The 27,633-nt window shown below is 44.5% G+C and overlaps 1 protein-coding gene across 1 annotated transcript; it reads right to left on the reverse strand.

The window, feature by feature from the left end:
* Window positions 1-910: 910 nt before the first annotated feature.
* On the reverse strand, window positions 911-26,619 carry LOC137429856 (uncharacterized). The gene is made up of 4 exons (XM_068120165.2): window positions 26,335-26,619; window positions 18,106-18,607; window positions 2,383-2,523; window positions 911-2,241 (listed from the first exon to the last, which is right to left on the reverse strand). Exons 2-4 carry the CDS (start codon window positions 18,602-18,604, stop codon window positions 1,046-1,048), a joined length of 1,836 nt encoding a protein of 611 aa, XP_067976266.1. The 5' UTR covers window positions 18,605-18,607; window positions 26,335-26,619; the 3' UTR covers window positions 911-1,045.
* Between the last annotated feature and the right edge of the window lie 1,014 nt (window positions 26,620-27,633).

Here is a 27,633-nt window from a genome sequence, read left to right on the forward strand (position 1 = left end):
TCGTGCAGGATGGATGAGATGAAGGCTACGACCAAAGTGCCACGACTTGACAGAACGAGATAAAGTTCCACAGCAAAAAGTATAAAAACATTTGAGCCAAAACTTATTTCAAACGGTATTTTATTCATTATTTCTGTTAACAAAACATTGCCGAGTTTCGTTTTCCATACATTTTCATGGGGAAAAAGCACATTTCCCATCCACTTTACATTTTAAAATTTTACTGCATTTGGTACTTGTGATACTCGTGTTGTATGTGCTTGCTCTTCTTGCATTAATGTGTGTGTCCATTTCTAGAACAGAGAATAATTGTAAAATTGCAAGACACAAATCGAATGAGTGATCTCTGAACTAAATTGAGGTTGGGGGCCTGTTGTTTGGAAAGGCTGTGGGTTTGATGAACGGAGTCCATTGTGGTGATGGCGAAGGAAAGACGTCTCCTGACCAATTGGTACTCTTTATTTTAACACCTTCAATTTTGATTGTAGCTTCTGTGTAATTTCTGATAAAAGTTGGGCTCCACTGATATGGTTTAAGTTGTGCTTTGATGGGTTGCAATCTTCAACGATGGGTGTCAAAAGGTGGAACGAATGCCACCGAGGGTCTCAAGTACATACCTTCTTTTCAAGGTATCTTTGTTCCACGTGCTCTGTTTGTCACCGAGTTTTGCTAGAACAGCATCCTACAAATGGATACGGTTCGAGCAAGACTCGGTGACAGAGCACATGGAACAAAGATACTTTGAAAAGGCACATACTTGAGACCCTCGGTGGCATTTGTTCCACCTTTTCTTTAGTAGTTCTTTAGTTGCGATCCTTTAATCACCATTGTCAGTCTTTAGTGCTTCAGATATAAAGTCAATCTTGCATCTTACCACTATGTATGGTCACCACAATGCTTTTAAATGTCCACAATAAACTAATGTGATCATGCTAGCTTTATCAAATGTTTGGAAAGAAATATATTATTGCCTTGCATTATTTTTTCAGATGAGAATGGATAACTACGTGCATGACAAGACTTTGCATGTAAAATTCTTCTGACATTACGATGACAAATTCACATCCTGAAAGGAAGCTGCTTGTGCTTTCTGTTTCCTCATTGCATCTGTCTGCGCTTTAGTGTGAATTTTACTGTGCTTTTGCAGTTTGTTATTCTGAGTAAAACCTTTACCACAGACAGGACATGTGAAAGGACGCTCTCCGGTATGCGTCCTCATGTGAATTTTCAACGTTACTTTCCGAATAAACTCCTTTTCGCAGAAAGAACACTTGTATGGACGCTCACCAGTATGGATCATCACATGCAGTTTCATATCACCAATCCGTTTAAAAGCCCTACCACAGACTGAGCACTCGTATGGACGCTCTCCGTGGTGCGTCCTCATGTGAATTGTCATTGACGACTTGTGAATGAAACCCTTTCCACAGAAAGTACACTTCAATGGACGTTCTCCAGTGTGGACCATCATATGCAATTTCATAGCCCTCAAAACCATAAAATCCTTACCACAGACAGAGCAACGGAATGGACGTTCTCCACCATGTACCTTCATATGAACTGGCAAATATGACCTCTTAACAAAGCCCTTTCCACAAATAGAGCATTCATATGGGCGCTCTCCAGTGTGCGTCTTCTTATGTGAATACAAGTGGGACAAACGAGGAAACTCCTTATCACAGACATTGCACTTGAATGGCTTTACTTCGGTATGAATCTTCATATGGGACTTCATGTAGGATAACCTTTTAAATTCCTTACCGCAGACATAGCAAGTATGGGAACGTTCTCTGGCGTGGGTTCTCATGTGATTTTTCATGTTATCCACCCGATTAAAAGTTTTATTGCAGATAGAGCACACGTATGGACGTTCTCCAGTGTGGACCAACAAGTGGCTTTTCAAATTCCTCAAATGCGCAAAGGTTTTACTGCATAAAGTACAATTGTATGGAAGGTTATCCCCATGGCAATGCATGTGGACCTTCAGGATCGCTAAATTGCTGAAAGCCTTATTGCAGACAGAGCACTTGTATTGATTCTTCTTCTTCTTCTTCCCAATATTCTTGTGTTTAAATGTTTTCTTTGGTTTGCTGCTGTGTTGGTAATTATTGTTCTTGTAGGTTTCAGATGGTGAGTCCTGGGAGAATGAGATGTTGTGCCTCTTCAAAGTTTTGTTCTTCAACACATTGGACCCTTCAGACTCCGTAGACTTCGTATTACTGACGTCATTTGCCGATTCTTCTGTAAAGAGAAGTACGCACGCAACGCAAGGCATATAACCTATAAAAAAGTAACAATGAAAGTGCACAAAATTGAACTAAATAGTAACTTATTTTGACATACACAAAGTAAACATCATGTGCAGCATCTTGCCCTGCTTACCAGGTACAAAAGGAGGCACAGCACTAAATTCCTCAAGAGCATCATAAGGTTCCTCTTTCACAATGACCTGGCTTGAAACCTCTGGAAAATCTGAAGCAATGCTGCCTTGCAAGTATGTTTCTTCCATCTGACCAATATCACCTGCACACAACCAGATGTCATCATAAAGAGGAAAATTGTCGACCCAAGTCAAATAATTTTCAGACTTTGAAGTACGTCCACAAAACAAATCAAAGACCTTTGTAAGAGAAAGAGTAATAAAATAATAATAGCAATGAAAAAAATCCCTTAAACTGCCATTTCATACAGGTTTTATATTTAGTTTTCTGCAGAGCAAGTGACGTTATCCATTCAATGACAGAAGCAGAAAATCTTTTTTTTTTGGTAACCTATAATGTTATTAAACATGGACAAAAAAAAAATTATCAATAATTTTTTTCACTTAACTGCTAAAACAGCTTTATTAGGACTGACATTGTACATGTCTAATTTCAAAACAAAACAAGTAGAGCTACATTCAAAATACACCACCCATGCCAAATAAATAACATATCCTCTAAAGTGACGTTCCGCAACCAATGGGTCGCGACCCAATGTTTGGGTCGCGGAGGATTTTCAATGGGTCGCACGATCGTTTCAGAAATCGCGGGAAAAAAACTTTATCGACGATTGATTTCTCCCGACTGAACAGAACGGAGATCAAACGAACACCGACACAAACTTTATAGTGTGGACTCTTCTACCGCGCTGTACCGATGTACCGCGCGTGCATCTGGTCAGTCAGATCATACGTTTAGTTTCCGACATGCCAATGCCCATTGCTTTTCATTCGAAAGATTGAGCTGTGAGTGTAAGGTACTCGCAGGCTAGAACCTGCACCCTGCGCAAACCTGAGAATCGCATTGTCGCCGCTTCAAAGCCGAATCGATGATCTTGTAGCCAATATGCAAAGTCAACCATCGCACTGATGTGGATAATCCACATCTACAATGTTGCTAACGGAACATTTGAATTAGGCTTGTAAGTTTCACTTTCGGGTTTAATCAGTGAAAGTTGTTTATTTAATGTTTTTCATGATAACGGAACATTGAACCTGGATATAAGTTCAGATGCATAATCGGGTTTTTTCAGTAAAAGTTATTCTTGTTTTTTTATCAGTTCATGTTACATTTTAAGTTCATCATCTATTCACGATGAAGATTAAAATAAAGTTCAAACACCTTATCTTGGCGTGTCACTTGAATAATTAAAGTTTTATTCTATTTCACAAAAGATACACCGCCAATGAATGTTGAGATTCATCTTCATCATTAAATCTTCATCCGGATTCATCGTAGGGGCGGATTCATCTCTTCCGAAGCTGCTAACAAGGCAGGGAGTTTACGCCTGATTGGCTGACAATAATATCAAGTGGGCGGTGTCTGTGATCGAAGTCGCTGCTCATTCTCAAGGGGGGCGTGGTCTCTCGCTCTCTCTCTCTTCATGGTCGTGGGGATCCGTACAAAATAACAACAAAATAAGGAGTGTTTGGTATGATTGTCGCCACTTTGCTTTATTGTTCAATTACGAATTGTACTACTGTACAAAGATGATGAACCGAACCCTTACCAATATATTAACGTCATAAGCAATTGATATTTCCATGACGGTTTGTGGGGAGGCGGGGGGGGGGGGGGGGTTCGATGGGTCACGCCTGGATGCCTGGGTTTTTTATTGGGTCCTGGGCTAAAAAGGTTGCGGAACGCAGCTCTAAAGTACAGTAAGGCGCCCGGCGATGCCGCCGTGCAGCAGTACAGCACATAGGCAGAATTAGGAAGGAGCGGTGTACAATAAATTGATTGATTAATTGCACAATAAAAAAATTTTAAAATCGTAAAATAATTCATTTTTATATCAATTCATTTTAATCAAGAATTCATTTCTTAATCAATTGGCTAATGACATACCTAAACCACCACTGTTTCATCCGAATCTAACTTTTTGAAAATAAAGTATTTAATCAAAAAGTTAAATAATTAATCAATTAATTGATTCATCAATAAATCAAAAATACCATTTACAGCCAAATCACTTGGTCAATATTGTGTTCAAATATCAGCTTCCGAGCTCAAAAGGTATACAGTTTTTAAAGCTTTATCTCGCAAAAAGCTATATTTTATCGAAGAGGAGTGTTCAAAAAGTTTATGAATAAGATACTATCGCGCAACTCCAGTTAACACCAGTCGCGGATGGCCTAAAGTCCTAAACGGTCTTATTCGGAGGCAACAACCAAACACGGATTCGGCTATATGTCGCTCGGGAGGAAGAAAGAAAATGGAGGCTGCGGCAAAAGCTTACCTTCAGCGCACCGACGTAGCTCCGGTTCTGTAAGGGGATTAACTCAAGTGGGCACAGGTTTAACAGGGGATGCAAAATAATACAAGGGTTTATTAAAGGAAAAAGGCAAGGACAGGAAAAAGCACGCGCCGGTAACAAATATCCTAATCGGGATGTCCCCACATGACAGATTTCAGAAACGAGACGGGGGATATGAATTAATAAAAAGAACATGTTTGTCGTATAATTGGGAAAGGTAATGTTGTGTGCAGTCTTATCTGTCTGTAGTCTTGTGTGTAACACGGCCCCGCCCGGCCGCCACCAGGCCCCGCTCCACGCTCCGATCGTTTGCACACAAGGTAGGCCCCGTTCCAAGCTCCGATCCTCTCGCCGCCCACGAGGTCCGTGCACCAGGCACCACGCGTCCAACGCAGGCCAGCGAGCTCCACACAAGGTCGACCCTCAACTCGAGCACGAACACAGAACGACAAAGAACGGCAAAGGGGGGAAGAGAGCACGAGTCCACCGCACGCCAAGTGCCGCTTCGAGACAAGTTCAAGCCAACGAAGCAGCTCATACAATTGTCTCACCGGCCAGACCCAACTGCTCGCCAACTCCTCTGCTTGCCAACTCACTCACTCCACTGCGTCTCAAGACTCACTCGGCGCCAGACCCACTGCCGCGCAACTGCTCTGCACCAACTGCTGGCCAACTCACTCACGAAAGTCCTGCCGCCCCTCGTATCACTCCGCGACGGTCACGTCAGCCTTGGCGCGCCACCCAATCAGTGGCTTCCACCGAATCACAGGCCTGTGGTGTCGTCATAGCATGTGGCACTCGAGGTGGATAGGCCTGTCGGAGGTGTAAATGGCGGCGGCCATGTGGCGGTGTCCTGGCCTGGTTTCCTTCTGCCAGTTCTCTTTCACAGTCATGTCAGGGAAGGGCGTTATTTTTTTGTTGTACTAGGGACCTATCTATGGTGTCTACCGGGTATGCGTGCCAAAAGGGACAAAGGTTTGGCTAACCAGGTGAGGACACACAGGGGCGCTACTCTTTAATCCCTAACTCTACTTAACACACGAACCTCCTGGTAGGTTCACAAGTATACATCTTAACCCGACAAACGCCTACACATACTAACTTAAAGGTACATAGATAGTGGGTTCTAGCTATCGCGACATCTCGAAGCATGTTACCTATTCAGATCTATCTGCTCTACATATCACTACCCCGCCAGACATAACAATACAATAGTCAAAGACACATTAACTTTATTATATTTTTTCAATATGGTATCCCTTGATTTCAGAGTCCTTCCTCCATTTGTCCTTCAAAATCAATTCCTCCATATCAATAATATACAAGGTTCCAGATTGCTCCTTCAACTATATCCCAGTTGTTTCAGTCAGTTCCTCGCCACAGCTGAATCGGCAGCCACACATGTATGACTTCAAATGTTGAACCAGAAAATGGTCACTGGGGTCCAAGTTCAGGATGTATGGGAGTGGGTAGTGGGAGGGTGAGGTGAGGGAGGTGGGGTGTGGGTGGTAATCCAACTGCTCAAAGTCAGTCACAAATGGCAGTCTCCACAACACAGGCCTTGTGCATAGGGGTGTTGTCGGGAAAGATGACACATTTAATGTTTTTCAAACATCCCTTGATGCGTTTTTCAAACATTCAAACATCCCATAGTGTTTGTCCTTGATGGTCTGATGCAGTTTTTCATGAAGTTTTCAGAATATTCCCCTGCGAATGTAGATTTGTGAGTCATATAGTCAATCAGAAGGACTGCCTTGGCTTCCCAGAAAATTGAGGCCAGGCTTATGCCAGCTGAGGGTCAAAATGACGGTTCTGGAACACTTTTACCTTAGAACCACTAACCTTACTCTGATGATGTACTCATATAACCTTCATAACTACACGTCTTTTATTTACGTATTAATCGTTCTAAAAAACAACTTGGATTGAATTTATTTTTTAAACAAAGTTCTTATTTTGTGGTGCTAGCAGAAGTACCCGGCATTGCCGGGCGGGGGAGGGGAGGGGAGGGGAGGGGGAAGGGGAGGGGAGGGGAGGGGGAAGGGGAGGGGAGGGCAACGGGGGGGGGGGGAGGGGAACGGGGGGGAGGGGAGGAGAGGGGGGAGGGGAGGAGAGGGGGGGAGGGGAGGAGAGGGGGGGAGGGGAGGAGAGGGGGGGAGGGGAGAAGAGGGGGGGAGGGGAGAAGAGGGGGGAGGGGGGAGGGGGGGAGGGGGAGGGGGAGGGGAGGAGAGGGGGTGAGGGGGAGAGTGTGGGGAGGGAGGGGGAGAGTGTGGGGAGGGAGGGGGAGAGTGTGGGGAGGGAGGGGAGGGGGGAGGGATGGCAGGGGGAGAGGGGTGGGAGGGGGGAGGGGGAGGTTGGGGGGAGAGGGAGAGGGGAGGGGGGAGGGGAAGGGGGAAGGGGAGGGGGGAGGGGGAAGGGGTAGGGGGGAGGGGGAAGGGGTAGGGGGGAGGGGGAGGGGGGAGGGGGAAGGGGTAGGGGGAAAAGGGAGGGGGAGGGGGAAAAGGGAGGGGGAGGGGGAAGAGGGAGGGGGAGGGGGAAGAGGGAGGGGGAGGGGGAAGAGGGAGGGGGAGGGGGAAGAGGGAGGGGGAGGGGGAGGGGGAAAATGGAGGGGGAGGGGGAAAAGGGAGGGGGAGGGGGAAAAGGGAGGGGGAGGGGGAAAAGGGAGGGGGAGGGGGAAAAGGGAGGGGGAGGGGGAAAAGGGAGGGGAGAAGGGGAGGGGGGAAAAGGGAGGGGAGAAGGGGAGGGGGTAGGGTGGAGGGGGAAGGGAGAGGGAGGGGGGATGGAGGGGGGAGGGGGAAGGGGGAGGGAAGGGGAGGGAAGGGGGAGGGAAGGGGAGGGAAGGGGAGGGCCAGTCAACAATGACGTTGCAGTTCTCATGGTCGGAGAGCAGCACAACAATCGCGACATCGTCCTGCATCTTCGCAACAGCACGAAGCGGATTTTGGAGACTCACCGATCCTGTGACGCCCTCCAGTACCGGCGTTGCCGGGCGGGGGAAGGGAGACCCGTACATTCCCAACCCGTACATTCACCCTCTCGACTCAAGCTCACTCGGACAAAAGCCTCGCACAAATTACACCGTGAAGGCCCAATGGCCATGTCTATGCCACAAATCAAGTACTTAAGCGAGTCGGGCGCACTGAATTGAAAATATATAGAACGCTCATACTCCGTGAAAAGTGAAGCCGCCGTGTCGCCATCTTGGTTAGCACGACTCGACCAACTCGCTTCGCGGATCTCGTTTGTTTTGAACGTGTGAATTACGTGTGAACGCGTAACTGCGAGTTTATGGCGGCAAGGAACATCACGTGATCGCTCTGAGCGAATCAGCGCGCTGCTCTGCCACCTGCTCAGATTCCGTGTATAATATTCCTCGCTGAAATGCGCTGAGGTAAATATGAATAAAAAATATGGATCTCGTAAAGATGAAAGGAAAAAAAACCTATGTGGTGTGAACTGTGAATGGCAATGTTCCTCGCTGAAATGTGAAAAAACGCAATCGATTTTCGCTCTGAAATACGTGCGAACGCGTAACTGAGTTTATGGCGGCAAGGAACATCACGTGATCGTTGTGAGCGAATCAGCACGCTGCTCTGCCACCGCCTCAGATTCCGTGCATAATATTCCTCGCTGAAATGCGCCGAGGTAAAAATATGGTAAGAAAATATTATGAAATTTTTTTTTTTAGGTCGGCCATGTTCTTCCCAGGCTCAATGGCCATGTCTATGCCAAATATCAAGCACGTGAGCCTCTCCGTTTAGGAGTCTATCGGTAACATTACACACACACACACACAAACTGTGTTTTTATATATATAGATTTATCGGGAGAGCACGTTGATCACAGGACTTATCGGGAGAGCGCACCTTTGTGAGACCTATGAGATACGGCGCGCTTGATTGATTGAAGACTGAGAAGAAGAAGGGCGTGCTTGTTTAAGAGGACATTGGGGAGAGAGAGAGGGCGTTTGGCAATGAGCGTGCATTTATTACGTACGCCACAGGACACCAGCTTTCCCACGCTATATAACTGTCCGGTCGCGTTCAACCATACGCGGAGCTGCCTGCCGGGTTTCGCCCGCTGGACCGGAGCCTGGACCCCATCGTCGGACCTTCCACCCTACCAGCTACAATCTCTGTGTGAGTGTGTATGTTTGTCTAGGGTATTAAGGATAAGACTGTTATAAGACTGCCCTGTGTGCTGCTTCCTCTTCCTATCCTGTACATCCTTTTGTTTCCTCTTCTCCTTCTTGTAAATAATTAATAAACCCATCTTTGTTCTTCCTACCTTCTGGTTTCCTGTCCATCCGATCGCATTCGTCCTTTCTATCATTGGGTAAACGTGGCACGATTGAAACCGCTCAGAATCGGGTTTAGTCCCATTGTTAACGGCCCGGATCGCGGCTCGCTATCCGCTCGGCGTTTCCACCAATAGCCGTGGTTCGGGCGGGAGTTATTTCCCTGCTTCACGGTCGGGTTAGTAATTAGGTATTTTGGACTAAATTGACCAATCGCCATACCTAATACCGACCTGGAGGAACGTATAACCCCCAAGGACTCGGGTCGGCCAGATAAAAAGATAAGGGGATTAACCCCCCCTTGATAAGGGGAGCGCCGACGGCCGAGATCCGCAACAATATATACCGTATTGTTGGAAGATCCGTAACGTCTATGCTTTCGATATTTCATGAGCATTTTAACAATCGGTTTGCTTGTGTTTCACACTGAATGAAAAACGTAAAGGTAGAGCATGGCGATTGTGATATATGACAGCTTCGACGATATGTTTGGCAATGAACGGCATGTAAATCAATATGGTGGAGTGTGGAGAGCCAGCTGCATACGCCGTAATGACATCAGACGTAATGAAATTACCGTCATTATGACCATATCCTCAACTCTGATTGACATATGTTTGAGGGGACATATACATACATACGGACGGACAAACACTGTTCTAGACGGCTTTGCCCGATGGGCTACACCACCGTAAAAATTTCACTGACATTATGGGGCAATATGTGTAGATTAGTAACCAAAAAATCCAAATTTAATCCATTTAAAATCCAGGCTGTAACACAATAAGAAGTGAAAAAATAAATAAAGGGGTGTGAATACTTTCTGAAAGGACTGTTGCTTCATCATTATATAACCTCGCAAAACGTTTTGGATTATATTCTAAAACAATGACAACAGACATACATTCCAGTTTATAATGAACAAAGTATATATAAACTAGAACGACACTCTTCGACGTCACGACATAGACCGATATGCCTCAGTCCACATTATTATATCATTATACATACTTGTACCCAGTTTGATTAAAATCATTTCAGCTGTTATAAAGTATGACATTTTTACCTGACCTGACATGACCTCTGACCTCACCAAAATCGCAAAATCACCTCACTCACCTTTGATGTCAAAATAGAATCGGTTCATCTTTGCATCATATATACCTTTACAGGACCAAGTTTTTCTAAATACCATCACTGATTCACAAGTTGGTGTGGCAACATAAATTTTACTTAACATGACCTCTAACCTGTGACGTCTTGACTCCAAAATATAATCAGCTCATCTTTTCATCATTACACATAACTGTACCAAGTTTGACTTAGATCCCTTCAGCTGTTCTTAAGTTATCATGGTAATGAAATAATTGTAACTTAACATGACTACTAACTAAATCTTTGACCTATTGACCCCAAAATCGAATCAGTTAATCTTTACATCATTATACAAACCTGTACCAAGTTTGACTTAGATCCGTTCAGCCGTTCTCAAGTTATAAACCTATTACAGACTTTGACCTTTGACCTATTGACCCCAAAATCAAATCGGTTCATCTTTGCATCATAATACATGCTCATACCATCTTTTGTCAGAATCCCATCACTGGTTCACAAGTTATCGTGGGAACAAGAACTTTACCTAACATTACCTTTGGCCTTTGACCTTGTGAACCCAATATGTAACCAATTAATCTTTACCTCATTATACATATTTGCACCAAGTGTGAGTAAGATCCCTTCACCACAGAAACCACAACTTCATCAGCGGAGGCATAAATAAAAACATTGGGGAAATATCCCTGGCGCTCACCTGGTGGAATAAACAGTATACTGCACAGACTAACGATATTTTTAACCAATTTCAATGGTTGCTGGAAGACAGGGCAGCATGTAGAATCATACTAACATAACCATAAGACTTTTAAACAAAGAAACAAAAAAGTACCTATTTTGGGGTGCAACCCTGACCCCCAGCCCCCACCTTATGATTAAGGTTGTGGTCAAGTTTCATTGAAACGTCTATGTAGTTTCAGAGAAAAGATCGAATACCTATTGTACTTTGGGGGGGCGTGAGGGGGGAGAAACATGCCCTCCCCCCTATCGACCGACCGCCTTGGACCCCAATTTTTTAAAATGCCGGCAGCAAACGTTGGTACATCACGGGTGATGAATGGAACCCCAAAGATCCTCTCAGGGCCCGATTATTAGCTCATCTGGAACTAAGTTCCAGGGAGCTTTTGTGCTCGTGCGTCGTCCATCCATCAGTCCGTCAACACTTGCAACTTCTTCTCCAAAACCGCTGATGGGATTGTGACCAAACTTGACCACAACATTCCATTCATCACCCATGATGTACCAAAGTTTGTTCACGGCATAAAAAAAAAAAAAATCTTGCCCTAAGGGGTTCTATGGGGGGAGAGGAGGGGAGGGTTTCCCCCCACACCTCCCAAATAAGTATTTGCTCTTTTCTCTGAAACTACATAGACGAACAAACTTTGGTACATCATGGGTGTTGAAGGCTGTGGTCAGGTTTCATCGAAAGTGTGTGTAGTTTCGGAGAAGAAAGAAAAATATCTATTTTGGGGGAGGGGGGGGGGGTCAAGTCTGGACCCACTTTGACCCAGGTAGACCCTCTTATACCCCAATATTTTTTTAAATGCCGAGAACAAACTTTAGTCATAACATAACAAATATAATTTTTGCCAAATTTGGTCACAATCCCTTCAGCGGTTTCAGAAAATACGTTGCAAGTGTTTACCGACAGACTGACCACGCATCATCACATAAGCCCCCCTGAACTTGCAGGTGAGCTAAAAATAGGGGCAATACCCCTGGGCGCTCATCTGGTAAAATAAAGCAGTATACTACACTGACTGAAGGTATTTTAAACAGTATCACGGTATTTTTTTTTATTTATTTTTTTTATTTTTTTTGGATACTGAATCGAGGCTCGTGAAAGAGCTAACATTTATTTCACAAACAAATCAACCAGACAAACAAAATATACAAAAAGAGGGAGCGGAAGACAAGATGGGGAGAGAAGGGGAAGCACACAACCACAACATTTGAGAGCATGGAGAAGTGTGGGAGGGAGAGGGCTTGGGGGCAGGAGGCGTGGGAAGGGGAGGGGGGGGGGGGGGAAGAGGTATAAAACACAAGGGGACCGAAATTAGCGGGGGTAGAAATGATCAAGGTTTTGGATGGGGGAGGATAAGAGATGGTGGTGAACAGCTGTTTTAAAGACCTGGAGGGTGGAGTGGGATTGAAGAGAGTGAGGGAGTTTGTTCCAGAGGTGGGAGAAAAGAGGAATGAAGGAGTGAAGGTGAGCAGAAAGTCTTGATTTTGGCAGTTTAACCATAAGAGGGTTGCAGGCAGATCTTGTGCGACCTGTAGGAATATTTGGGGGACAGAGCCCAGAGAGGGCTGGGGGGGCAAGGCCAGAGAGGAGTCGGTAGAAGACGGAAAGACCACCAACCTGCCTGCGGTGAGTGAGTGAAAGGCCCTTGGAGTTAGCTTCATCGCGGGAGATTCCAATGATTCTGAACGCTTTGGTTTCAACAGCGTGAAGACGGGCTAGGTGTGAGGCAGGAGCACCAGACCAGAGGGGAGAGCAGTATTCCATAGAGCTGCGGATGAAAGCCTTGTATGTGGTGAGGAGCTCAGGTGTGCCAAGGAAGGACTTCACACGACGGAGGATGCCCAGTCGGCGACTGGCTTTGGAGGCCAGATTTGAAATGTGGTTTTCCCAGGAAAGATCATGGCAAATAGTGAGACCCAAAAGCTTGAGTGACAGAACTTCTTGGAGAGGATTATTCAGAAAGTGGATGGGAGGGTTTTCCAGTCGGTCTTTTCGGAGAGACATCGTAAGAGTGTGAGATTTATCAGGATTGAAAGACATGTTCCATTTGTTTGCCCAGTCTGTGATTTTTTCCAGGTCTGCAGAGAGTGAGGAGGCTGCAGACTGCCGATCTGAGGGATGAGGAATGGAGCGACAGAGAGTAGAGTCGTCAGCAAAGAGATAGAGAGGATTTTCAAGAGAGTCAGAGAGATCATTGATGAAGACCAGAAAAAGCACAGGGCCCAGAACACTACCTTGGGGAACTCCAGCCTAGAGGAGATGAGAGAAACCCATTCAGGGCCACACGTTGACAACGACCAGAGAGGAAGTCTGCCAGCCATGCGTGGAGATTTCCATGGATACCAAAGGAGGAGAGTTTGGTGAGCAGAGCAGGGTGCCAGACCGTATCGAAGGCACGTGAAATGTCAAGGGAGACAGCTCTAAATTCCTGTTTGGCGTTGAGGACCTCCATCCATTGTTGAGAAAGCAGAAGCAGCATGTCCAGAGTAGAGTGACCAGGTCTGAAACCAAATTGATGATCAGAGATCAAGCCATTGGAGAAGAGGAAGGATTTCATATCTGAAGCAATGATGGATTCCATGACTTTGCTGATAATTGGGAGAAGGCTGATTGGTCTGTAGTTGCAAGGATCTGTTTTTGCACCTTTTTTGTGCAAAGCGGTGATGTTGGCTGATTTCCAAGCAGATGGCAGATGACCTTGAGCAAAAGAGAGGGTGAAGAGAACAGAAAGAGGGAGTGAAAGAGCGGAAGAACATGATTTTAGGACCCGTGGGCTGATGCCGTCAGGACCAGTTGCAGAATCAGAGTCGAGGGTTGACAGAAACTTTTCCACCTTGTCAGGAGGAAAGGACACAGAGTCCAGGAGCAGCTGGGTACGACTGTGTCCGGTGGGTACAGAGAGGGATGGGTTTGAGACACAAGATTTAGAGGCAAACACAGAGTTGAGGCATTCAGCCTTTTCACGTGCGGAGTCAGCCGTTAAGCCGTTTGAGGTGAGGGAGGGGATGGAGGGGGAACAAACACCAGAAACAGATTTGACCAGACGCCACCAGGATTTGGAAGAGGGAGACAGATAAGAGAGTTCGGTCTTGAGAACGGTGAGATATTGTTTCCTGGCTCTCCTGAGGGTGGACACACACACTTGTTTCGGGCTTTGTGAAAGGAAATGAGATTTCCTTCCGTTGGATTTGCTTTCCAGGAGAGGAAAGCAAGTTGTTTCAGGGCAATAGCCTCACCACAAGATTCCGTGTACCATGGACGGGAGGAAGGGTATGACAACTGAAGACGAGATGGGATAAATCTGTGCATGAGAGAGAGCAATTTACTTTGAAAGAATTCCCAGGATGAGTTGATGTCAGAGGCGGTAGAGATGGGAGACCAGTCCAGAAGATTGATGGCTGCTTGAAGACCGTGCCAGTTGGCCTGAGTGAAATGCCAGACTCGTCGACGCTGAGGAGGCTCTGAGAATGGTCAGAGAGATGTCCACTTTGACAAGCACATGATCAGATGGGCCGATTGGAGCAGAAGAAGAGCAGCAGACATTTTCAGGGAAGTTTGTCATAACCAAAGCCAGAAGAGAAGATGCTCCGTTGACTGAGATCCGGGTCGGGAAATTGACAGATTGTGTCAGTCCCAGTGAGTCGCAGAAGTCCTTTGCTGAAGAGCCATGGCTGGTGAGAGAGGTACCCACACCCAGCCAACTGGCATGGTGACAATTGAAATCACCACATATGAGGAAGAGAGAGTTGGGATGGGTAGATAGAAGTTGGTCCATATTATCAGACAGCGAGATGTAGATGGAGTCATCGCTGTTTGGTGGACGGTACAACACACATATGAACAAAAGGTGGGAGCGAAGGGGAAGCCGTAGCCAGAGGTATTCCTGGGGGTGAGGTGGAGAGAGGGCAGTGGAGGGCGAGTGAGGAAGAGAGTTTTTTATAAAGATAGCAACCCCACCTCCAGGACGAGGCTCAGGTCTATCATACCGGAGGAGGGAGTAACCTGGGAGAGATACCAAGGCATCAGAGACATCATGAAGGAGGAAAGTTTCTGTTAAGCAGATCACATCTGGTTTGTCAGAAGCAACCTGTATGGAGAGATCAGTCAAGTTTGAGCGAAGGCCCCGGATGTTTGAGGTCCATACCGTTAATGAAGAGGAAGGGGGAGCATCGGGTCCAGAACAGGGGGGGGGGGGAGGGGTAGGGTAAGATGTGGAAGAGAATTTTAAACTTCCATTTTTAAACTTCCTTCCATTTTAAAGATGTGGAAGAGAAATTTAAGAGTAAGAATTTTAAACCAATTTCAATGGTTGCTGGAAGATAGAGCAGCATGTACAATCAACAACACAACAACATGCATTTTAAAGGCCATTTTCCCTGCTAGAGCGGGGGTTAGCCTTGCGGTCCCCATGACAATCTTCTCCATTTTGCCCTATTTTCTGCATCTCTCCTCGTTAACCCCCTTGCCCGCATTTCTTCTTCCACCATCTTTAGCCAAGTCTTTCTCGGTCTTCCCCGTCTTCTACTTCCTTCTACATTCATTTCCATCACTCTTCTCAACCAGTCACTTTCATCCTTCCTCAACACATGACCAAACCATCTCAACCTGTTCCTCTTCACAGCATCAATCACAGGCTCTATTCCCATCATCTTTCGCAATTCATCATTTGTCTTCCTCTCTCTCAACGATACTCCGCACATCCGTCGAACCATTCGCATTTCCACCCTTTCGAACCTTCGTTGCTGCTCTACGTTCATTACCCATGTCTCGCTCCCATAAATCATAACACTTCTCACACATGCAGCATACACCTTTCCCTTCAGCTTCAACGACAGGATGTACAATCATACTATCATAATCATAAGACTTTAGACAAACAAACAAATACCTACTTTGGGGGGCAAACCCCTACCCCCACCCCCTTCCCATATGCCTCCTTCGACCCTGATTTTTCTAATGCCTTCAACAAACATTGGTACATCACGAGTGATGAAAGTTGTGAACAAGTTTCATCAAAATTGTGTGTGTAGTTTTGTGGAAGAGAGCAAATACCTATTTTAAGGGGTCAAATCCTCCCCCGCACAAATCCCCTTGGACCCCGAACTTTTTATGCCGTGAACAAAGCTTGATGCATCACGGGTGATGAAGGTTGTGGTCATGTTTCATTGAAATTGTGTGTGTAGTTTCTGAGAAGACAGCAAATACCTATTTGGGGAGAGGGTGGGTGGTAACCCCCCACCCCCACTCCTGTAGACTCCCATAGGGCCTGATGTTTTTCATAACATGAACAAACGTTGGCACCACACGTGACAGGAAATGAATGGCCGTTCATTCGGAAATAAATTAATGAATAATCACTCGGAGTGACACTGGGCAAAACAGAACAAAGTAGAATGGCACTTGGTAGAGCGCATACCAGGCTGAACATGAACACTGAACAGTCTACCTTTTGTAGGCTGGATCTGAAAGAAAACCAAATCAGGCTTGTTATTACCACATAACCAACTCATCCACTTAGTTTTGTCATAACTCGTCCACAACTTTTTTGAGATATCATGATCTATATCGTTTTTGGCCCCATTTCTCAATTTTAGAAATAGGGCCCATGTTCACCTTTGGACTCAAAAATAATTGGTGGTTGAATTCTGTGACCTGATGTGCAAATCCTCTTTAAATTTCAAGTTTCAATGTGCAAATCTTCACAATCATTGGGCCCGCGATGAAGCTAACTCCGAGGGCCTTTCACTCACTCACCGCAGGCAGGTTGGTGGTCTTTCTATCTTCTACTGACTCCTCTCTGGCCTAGCTCCCCCAGGTCTGTCTGTGCTCTGTCCCCCAAATATTGCTGCAGGTCGCACAAGACCTGCCAGCAACCCTCTTGTGGTGAAACTGCCAAAATCAAGACTCTCTATTCACCTTCACTCCTATTTTTTCCCGCCTCTGGAACAAACTCCCCCACTCTCTTCAATCCCACTCCTCTCTCTCCATGTCTTTATAACAGCTGTTCACCACCATCTCTTATCTTCCCCCATCCAAAACCTTGATCTTTTCTACCCCTGCTAATTCACCCCAGATCCACTTTTGTGAAATACCAACTTCTTTCCTGGAAGTCCTTGCAGTGTCCATGTGTTTTATACTTCTCCCACCTCCCCCCAAGCCCTCTCCCTCCCACAGATCTCTCAATGTCCCTGCTATCAAATGTTGTGTTTGTGTGCTTCCCCCTCTCTCCCCATCTTGTCTACCGCTCCCCTTATTATATGTTTTATGTGTCTGTTTGATTTTTTGTGTGATTAATGTTAGCTCTTTCACGAGCCTCGATCTTGTATCAAAAAAGTTAATCGGATGAAAAATGACAATGTGGTTGACCTTTAACCTATGTTGACCTTTTCATCTAAGTTGACATCAAAAATAATTGGTCGTTGAATTCACTGATCTGATATGCAAATCCCCTTCAGGTATCAAGTCAACCGGAGGGAAAAAATTGAGAATTTTAAAAATCCCATCTAAGTTGATGACCTTTGGCCTATGTTGACCTCAAAAATAATTGGTGGTTGAATTGCTGAGGTGCTGAGGCCTGGGGTATTTTGGCCTGAGGAAACCAACTCAGAGTGGGTGAAACAGCCAGAAACCAGATCTACTCTCGCTTGTTTATACAAGACAAACAGGACCAAAAAGATCCAGTTACCTTTCTGATAGGATGCGCCTTTATCTCTAATATATAACATGAATTTATTTGCGGCCAAAATGATAAAGCACAAGAGGCACTGCATCTCATAACAAGCCTTCCTTCACATGGGACGGGGTCACAAAGCTGTCTGTCGCACCTGTAATTATGTTGTCGGCACGAAAGATCACAGTTGACATCAACTGTGTCACAGTGTCACTCTCGCTTCATTAGACTATATCTTTTATAAAGAGTAGATTCTGTATACTGGCAACATTTTCTGATTGGTGTTCATGATATAATTAACACCACCCTTTAGAGTCCTGTGATGTGGATATAGCAAAGACATGATGGACCAAATGGACTCCTTTGACTACTTTTCTTGCAGATAATTTTGAGGTTCGCTAAACTTTTAATTTCAAAATCCTGCAGTATTATTTTAATCAGGCATCTCATGATGACACATGCTGTATTGAAAAATATAAATTGTTAATAGCGAGTTTAAAAGTACCTCCTATTAATTATGTTTAAAATGTCATCATCACTCACCAAAGTGTGGCGTTAACGTTTCCTCTTCGGGATGAAGGCTACCATAGTGTGGAGTTAATGTTTCCTCTTCGGGATGAAGACTGTAGACATCTCTGATCCTGAATTCAAGCGCTTCATTAGAATTGTCCAGTTTGTTGACACCACCTGAAGGCAACATGTATTGAGACTCCACAGAGCTCAGCTTTTGTGCACAGTTGGAGAATTCCTGGCCCACGGTATTCAGCATGGAACATAAAACAGTAACTAGGGCAGAGCATGCCGGTTGGACTTGTTGTTGCACCCCGTAGGATTCAACGAAGTTGCGGAGCTCAACGTACATTGTGAAAGGCAACTTCTGTTTTGCAAATGTGAAGAGCTCAGCTCTCACCCATTCGGACTCAGTGCATGCGTGGAGTAACTTCTGACTCTCAATGCCCAGCTGCATGATCACTGCTTGTGCAGTATCTGCTCTTAGGCCTTGGGCCTGCAGCCATGTTAGGAAGGTCGCCGATTCAGACATGTCCTGGAGAAGACAAAACACACGCAGAGGTCATGCTCAATTTTTTTGGGGGGTGGTCCGCCAGGCCACCTAAACAGATTTTTTGGTGGCACGTAAATTATTTGATGGTGAATTTGTGAGTGATCTTTTTTATTAAACAGGAACAGAAGGAAGAAAAAAGGAAAAATACAATACAGGGAGGTACATGGAAAAAATAAAAATTAATTTCACCAAGCTGTAGTCTGACAACCAGCATCAAAGTGGTATCTAGTCAGTGGTATTTGCAAGTGTAAGCTGAAATAGAAATCCATTATACAGTACATTATTCACAATTAATTGGTTCACAAGTTATCAAGTGACCACTATATTCGTCATGTGTGTGCGTCTGTCTGTGTGTGTGTCTGTCTGTGTGTCCGCAGCATAACTACCCGATGATATCATCCGATCTTGATGAAACTTGGGTGGGGGGTTGATATCATGATCTAGTTGTGTCCTGCCTAGAGTGGGCGTATTGCGCCCATTGTGGGCAGAGCCACGCCCGAAAAAGATGTCTTTTTATGGGGTAATCGAGTTCAAGCTACATCTTCTCCGAGGGGTTTGGTGGAATCTGACAGAGGTTTCGGTATTTGGTGAGGCCAATGACATGTGTCTAGCCCCACAGAGCTCGATTTTTTATTTTTATTTTTTTCATTTCATTTTTCACCGAATTTTCGGTATTGTGTAGCTAACTAATGTCATAACTGATTATACATTATTTTCTATCTCATTTCAAGGTCAGTAACCTTCGTTTTGACATTTCCAGGCCTGGCCTGTCCGGGCCTGTTTCAGTTATAGTCCGTCCTTTGTCATTGAATACCGCTCGCTCGTGAACCATCGTTGTCTCCTGACTTGTTTTCTTTTAAACCTAACATTAACTAACTCTCGGTAGTTTTCTCAAGTTCTCCCCTCTCCCAACAAATCTAAAGATACAAATGAATAAAGTTCACACTCCTCAAAACACGGATTTGACACCATGAAACACAACAAAACATCCATGTGGATAATGTAAAACACACTTTATTCGGAAGTTACAAGTAAAACGTCATTTTATAGTCAGAGCCAGTGATAGCTGTCATTGTATAATCTATCTATAATTCCAGTAATCTCTGTGTGTCTGTGTGTGTGTGTGTGTGTTTGTCTGTGACCGCTGTTTCTCGACAACTACCGGTCCGATATACTTGAAACTTGCCAGGTATATTGCTGGGGACCCGAGGATGTGCCTTTTCAAGGTTTGAAATTAATCGGAGAAGTAGTTACCGAGCTATGGCGATTTAGCCGTTCGCCGTTCGCTTTGGCTTTGCGAATGGACCAAACCATTTCATGTAAATACAGGGGGGGGTTCTACCGTACTCGCAAGCCGTTCGCTTTGGCTTTGCGAATGGACCAAACCATTTCATGTAAATAGAGGGGGGGGGTTCTGTGGTCGTTACTGCCACGTGGTTTCAAAGTTTTTTTTTGTTGTTGTTGTTTGCACGCATGTTTTTTTGCACCCACGTACGGGCACGCCCTAGTATATATAAACGAGTAAAATTGCAGCCTCATGAACGTGCCAAGAAATGAAGACTTGGCCTATTGCCAGGTATGCTTATATCTTATTTATTAGACATCGTATGGACGTAAATGAACATCCTTTTTACTCTGCACGTATTTGCACATCACGTGCAGGGAATTCCACTCCCCTGTGCCTTGTATTTATTGTTATTTTTTAAAAATGCTTCTGTACACCGCCTTTGAGGCTTGGTTTGTAAGCCACTGTCCACAATTCCAAAAAGTTAATAATAAAATAAATAAAACTTTTGGTTTTCGCCCAACTTTTCAAACCTGAATAGTATGAAAGTACAGGATGTATAAACATACTGCATTTCCCATGTGCATGCACATGTAATTCACATGTGTGCATCAAATAAACATTAGAGATGATGAAATGAAATAGTAGTGAAATGCCTGTGTGCACAATTAGATTAATGAGTCGTAAGGCTGGGGAAATTCCTGAGATTTTTCGAAGTTATTGTCCCGTCGCACCGCAGAGCGAAAGGGGGACTATGGTTTTCCCCTCCGTCCGTGTGTGCGTGCGTGCGGACGTGCGTAAGCGAAGGACCGAATTCTAATTTGGTGTGTGGGTGCAACCCACGTCAAAATCCAAGATGCCCGCCGCCATGTATGTCTGAACCTTGTGAGCGGAATATCTTGAAAAATAAGCGAAGTACCAACTTCTAATCTGGTGTGTGGGTGTATCTAGGCATAAGGAAGAACGCTATTGAAAATTGGGTCGCCACGTCAAAATCCAAGATGGCCGCCGCCATGTATGTCTGAACCTTGTGAGATGAATATCCTGAAAAATAAGCGAAGTACCAACTTCTAATTTGGTGTGTGGGTGTATCTCGGCATAAGGAAGAACGCTATTGAAAAATTGGTCGCCACATCAAAATCCAAGATGGCCGCCACCATATATATGTCTGAACCTTGTGAGCGAAATATCTTGAAAAATAAGCGAAGTACCAACTTCTAATCTGGGGTGTGGGTGTATCTAGGCACAAGGAAGAACGCTATTGAAATTGGGTCGCCACGTCAAAATCCAAGATGGCCGCCACCATATATATGTCTGAACCTTGTGAGCGAAATATCTTGAAAAATAAACGAACTACTAACTTCTAATCTGGTGTGTGGGGGTATCGACGCATAAGGAAGAACGCTATTGGAAATTGGTCGCCACGTCAAAATCCAAGATGGCCGCCTTGCGTCTTCCACTTTGTCAACTCACATCACTTCACCGACGGGGGGACCTCGGCGTAACGCTTGTTATTTTAGAAGTAGTTATGTACATGTACACCTTAAAGTTGTATGACATATATACGTCCACTTTCACACATTCAACAGCACCTCTGAGTTCATATATATTTTAAAAACTAACACAACACGTTGAAAACTGGACAAGTTACATTTTCATTCAAACTAAAATAGTCATGATTAATAGTTGAAGGGTTTAATTTAAAAAAAAAAAAACTGTCCTTTTGTCGGTGTTGTCCAGTATTCAGTTCCCAAGCAGCTTGTTAGCGTTTGCCAAACCAGCCGTTCCTTAACAGTTTCATGGAATGCTTACTTGAGTGCTTAACCCACTTGCAAGACCTCTACAAGAAACTTGGCAACTAAACTTGACAGATTAATTACATGGCGATGAGGTTAAACATCTAGATTCTAGACCATGACTTATTTCAGCCATACCAATTAATTTGACCCTGGGGGGGGGGGGGGGGGGGAGATTTCAACACGACACGAGGTTAGAGGTGCAGGAAAAGCGGGTTTCTAGGAATCGAAAGTGGGTTTTCTTTTAATTATTTATTTTTCACAAAAGTCGTTAACAACACTGTCAGTGACAAAATTCAGCAGAACACTGGGATAGTCATTTATTGACCAGTAATGAGAAGGTAAGGAGGTTCCAAGTAATGTGAAATCAAACTTGGTGATACGATTTAAATATGTAATGATACATGTAAAATGCCATTTCACTTTTATGAGCGAGAGGAGGGGAGGCTTGACATTAGGACTTGAAGTCACATTTTCAATTTTCTCATTTGACATGAGGACAGTCTGTCAGTTTATCCATCACGCTATCTCCTCCTAAATGGTTGGCCAGAAATTCACCAAACTTGGTAGTTATTAGGCAAGGAGGTGCAAGAGCAGTATATTTTTGGCCCCAGACACTGGGGTGGGGTCAAAGGGTCAAATAACAAACTAGAATGGAACTCGGTAGAGTGCATGCCTGTACCAGTTTAAGTTTTGTACAGTTTACTGAACGGTTTATGTTTTGTATCCCACTGATAGGCTGGATCCGGACCTGAACCAAAATCAAATTAGCTCGTACTCGTCACCAACCAACTCATCCACCTACTTTTGTCATGTCGTCCACAACTTTTTGAAATATCATACCATATATTATTTTTGGCCTTCTGCCAAAGGTCTTCTGCCCCATCTCTCAATGGTGAATGATCACTTTAAAAAACGAAACATTTTTACCCTCAAATACAGATCTGAATTTGAATCTTCACCAAAATTGAATCAATTTGCCCTTGTCGCACCCCAAACCTGTCCACCACATTTCATCTGAATCCACCCAGAACTTTTTGAGACATCATGCTATCTATATATTGGCTTTAGCCCGATCTCTCAATGGTAAAGAATCGGTAAAAAAATTATATTAGCTGGCTCCGGATTTAGATCTTCATGAAAATGTTATTAAAATAACATGAGTAAAATGCGAGTCTGCATTTTTTTTTGTTATTTCACTCTGAACGTTTTTCTGGATTTAGATTTTTTTTTTATCTTGGAAGCAATCATTGATTGTAAATGATGAATATGTATACATATCTAATTTAGCCATTGGCTGCCAGACATGCTTTTAATAAACCATTTTGATTGATTTTTTAAAGATTAAAATTGAATCAATTCTTCCTTGTCACACACCCAACCTCTCCACCAAATTGTCTGAATCCGTCCACAACTTTTTGAAATATTATGTTCAGACAGGAGTGAAAACATAACCACAACCTTAGGTGGCAGAGGTAAAACTGCAATTATGGGCATATTATTAAATGTTTTTCAATTAAACTTTGTGTATGCAATTAACATTGGGGGACGCATTAAATATGTAACAATGTTTTCGGATTTGACCCCGGGTTCATGTCTCAAGGGGTGGGGACTTCCACAGGGGTCAAAATGAAAAGAAAACCTCAAAATTTGATATTGGGTCATTCCTGGTGGAGCTTTATGCCATCTTTTAACTTTGCTTTATGTGGGAGGCATGGGACTTTGCAAGAGCGTTCCATCGACTTCACTCCACATTTTTTTTTTTTACCTTGATGAAGCAATACGAAAAAATATAAAGGCACACAGGAGCACACAAACAACAACAGAAGCAACAACTGCAGCCACCATGACAGTAGCAGCAAATACCCGTTATAAAAGTTGCATTTTCACATATTTCACTTCATTTTACATCCTTATTAAGCCTCACAGATAGATATTCATTCATACATATCCCCCTACCAACCTATTCAAGGTTCCTGCAGGTTAAGAGAGTTGAAAAATAATGACTTTTAATGACTTTTCAGAGTCTAAGATACTGACTTTTTAATGACCCGGCTTGTACATAAAACCTTAACGTCAAACTTTACAACAGAACCAATGTAACAGTCATTTTGGGCATCATAATATACATTATATCAAATACTCAGCTATTTTTTATGATGAAAAATTAAAAACTAATTAAAAATGAAGAAATTAACTTTAAAAAAATTTTTTTTTTAAACTCTTAACTAAGTAATAAACAAGTACAGATACATTCAAAGTACACCGCCCCCATGCCAAATAATTAAATATCCTACAGCGCGGCATTGCCGGGGCTGGCGCCCGGCAATACCGCAGTGCAGCTCGTAGAGGCTGCATTGGGAGGGAGAAAAAAAAAAAAGAAAAAAAAAAAGAGATGTACAATTGCATTGCGAGGGAGAGGTGTACAATAATTCATTAACAAAAAGAAAATTTAAATTAAATATGTGCTTTCCCTGTTCGCATCGACTTCTCGTATTGACTTACCATTGGTATGTAGTTTCAGCATCTTTGTTTGACATTGGATTACTGCTTCGATACCTTTAGGAAAGGTACGCGTATTCTTTTTATTGTAATGATTTTACAAGTTTCATGAGCTTTTGCAAGTTTATGGGTCTTACTGTTTGTCTTATGGGTCTTCAACTGAAGGTGGCACAGGAATGTGGAATTTATTGGTTTGGCATTCACCGTTTGGAATCCCTCCCATGTGTAGCATGCATATCTCGGTAGTGCTACATACAGCTCAGTGGACCCTATGACATGTACAGTGCTACGGAGCAGTTTCGATCTCGTATCGAGGACTCACATTGTGCTACGGGGCCAAAGACTAGCGGCTTTGCACACATATATGTCCGTATGCACTTTTTCCCAAATTCCCAAATCTAATGACTTTTAATGACATGAGAGTAAATATAATGACTTTTAATGATGTGTGGGAACCATGCTATTCCATCCACTTTGACCCTTTTATTTCAAAAGGAAGATACTAAGCAGTATTTTACCAGGTTCAGGCTGAATGGGGCTGAGGAAACGTAATTCTGTGGCAAGTCTTGTCGTGATTGGTTTAAATATAAAAGATTCGGCAAAGGAAGCCTATTCATTTGGACCTTTAACCCCTGTGGAATTGAAGAATGAATGAATGAATGATCGGTTTAAGGCCATTTTCCCCGCTAGAGCGGGGGTTAGCCTTGCGGGCCCCATGACAATCATGGTTCCCTGTTTGAGGCAATGTTTTTATGGCCGGATGCCCTTCCTGACGCCAGCCCTTGGTTGCCTCTTACGATGCGCAGGGATACGGTGTACCTATTCTAGGCCAGGGTACAATCATTCATCCCAGCAAGCTGGTACTCAATTTGCCGGCCTCGGAAGGATGACATCGTTAATTCAGCGATCGACCGGGATTCGAACCCAGGATCCTAGGATCCCAAGCCGGCACCCGAACCGCTAAGCCAACACCAGGCTCCCTGTGGAATTGAAGGAAAGACATTATTTAGGGGCTGTGAATTAATTATTAAAGACGGAGTCAGGATTTTTTTTTTTTTTTTTTTAACAAGTTGGATCAGTTGAAATACAGAGGCAAATCAAATACCAGGATGGGAGACGCAAGAAGTCATTTAAAAAAAAAAAAAAAAACACCTTTAGAGGCCATTCAATTCAATCAAGAGGCCAAAAAACCACAATTGGCAGCAAGAAGTCATTATTGGAGGGAAATTATAAAATTAAATAAATGACATGTTCATGATATTTAATGATGATATAAATAAATGATATTTAATAAATATAATTCCGTTTGGAACAATATGTAATCGTCTGAGAGAAAATTGCGTAATGACGTAATTACGGTATGCACGAAACTGTTAGTGTTAAATTCGAGGCCGAGACGAGAGCACATTTGAAGATTAAAATCGAGGAGGATGAGGGAGGAGGTTGCCAATGAGGCAATATATATTTATCATTTATGAAATAGTTTTGGACCCCTCACACCCCCCCCCCCCCCTCATCTTTGTTCATTTACCCCACCTCCCTCGCGTACATAATAAATACAATAGATGAATAAATCCTCGACTGAAGCGTTTCAAAAGCCTGTCGTCTTCTCTTCCCAAGCTTTTCCCCCTTTCTATTGTCCACAAATAACGTAACGCCGTCTTTTTCTCTTCTCATCCTCCATTTCACCACCTCCTCATACCTCCCCCTCACGGTTCGGGACGTACGTAATGAAGATGGTCCAAAGACGTCATACAATTGGCAGCCATTTTGATTTCAAGTTCGGCTCACATTAGCTAGGCCCTATAGACCTACGGGGAATTTTAATAAGGACACGATTAATGAAAATAAATAAATCAATTCACGACGAGCCTCAGATGAAATGTGCACTCGAATGGGCCTCGTCATGTTGCACATTGAGGCGTCAAGTTGGCGCCATGGACGACCCAATTACGGAGCTACGGCGCCAAGTTCAAGGCGAAGGTCCCGCCCGGTCCGTCAGTCATTCGTACATTTATAATTCAAACGGAACGAACATGAAAATAAACTGTTTTCTCGTTCGCTTCTCCGTTCAAACGACAAAAAGGCGCGCAGGAATGTAAACCGTGAGGAACCGTCAGACTCACTTGAGGTTGCAGTCTCCCAGGCTCGGTGACTCGTCCTTGTGAAGACCTCTCTCTCGTGCTGAGGTATCCAATTCGTCATAAGCAACGGCAACCAAGAGAGGCCCGGGTACCTCGTAACCCCGAAGTCTGCAGCGCACACCACCCACCCACCCCAAACTACTGCAGATACCGTCACCCTCAAATCGATGAACGGCGAGGTACCCTTCCTGTGTACCATGTGGAGGTAAAAATGGAGGAGGGGGAAATAAAATAGTCCTTCACACGACCGAACCAACCAATCACAATCGCCGAAAATTAAATGTCCTTCAATGCATTTGACGATTCGCCAATAGAATCTCTCCACAGACAAATGCACAACGATGTGAGGATCGAGTGACGGGGGTGGGGAGTGGGGGTTGCAACGTCTTTTCAAACTTTTTTGAAAACCACTAAAAAAAAATTCAATCCCAAAAAGGTCACGCAGAGATGAGCGAACAACAGCACTGACAACCTGAACCCATTAGGTAGTCCACGTGCATGGGCAACAATCCGTGCACGAGTCCCACGTGAAGTCCACGTGCATGGCCAGAAATCCGTGCATGAGTCCCACGTGAAGTCCACGTGCATGGCCAGCAATCCGTGCACGAGTCCCACATGAAGTCCACGTGCATGACCAGCAATCCGTGCACGAGTCCCACGTGAAGTCCACGTGCATGGCCAGCAATCCGTGCACGAGTCCCACGTGAAGTCCACGTGCATGGGGAGCAATCCGTACACGAGTCCCACGTGAAGTCCACGTGCATGGGCACCAATCCGTGCACGAGTCCCACGTGAAGTCCACGTGCATGGGCAGCAATCCGTGCACGAGTCCCACATGAAGTCCACATGCATGGCCAGAAATCCGTGCAGGAGTCACACGTGAAGTCCACGTGCATGGCCAGCAATCCGTGCATGAGTCCCACGTGAAGTCCACGTGCATGGCCAGAAATCCGTGCATGAGTCCCACGTGAAGTCCACGTGCATGGCCAGCAATCCGTGCACGAGTCCCACATGAAGTCCACGTGCATGACCAGCAATCCGTGCACGAGTCCCACGTGAAGTCCACGTGCATGGCCAGCAATCCGTGCACGAGTCCCACGTGAAGTCCACGTGCATGGGCAGCAATCCGTGCACGAGTCCCACGTGAAGTCCACGTGCATGGGCAGCAATCCGTGCACGAGTCCCACATGAAGTCCACATGCATGGCCAGAAATCCGTGCAGGAGTCCCACGTGAAGTCCAGGTGCATGGCCGTCAATCCGTGCACGAGTCCCACGTGAAG

Source organism: Myxine glutinosa, chromosome 6, assembly GCF_964187855.1.
Source record: "Myxine glutinosa chromosome 6, kmMyxGlut1.1, whole genome shotgun sequence".
NCBI lineage: Eukaryota > Metazoa > Chordata > Myxini > Myxiniformes > Myxinidae > Myxine > Myxine glutinosa.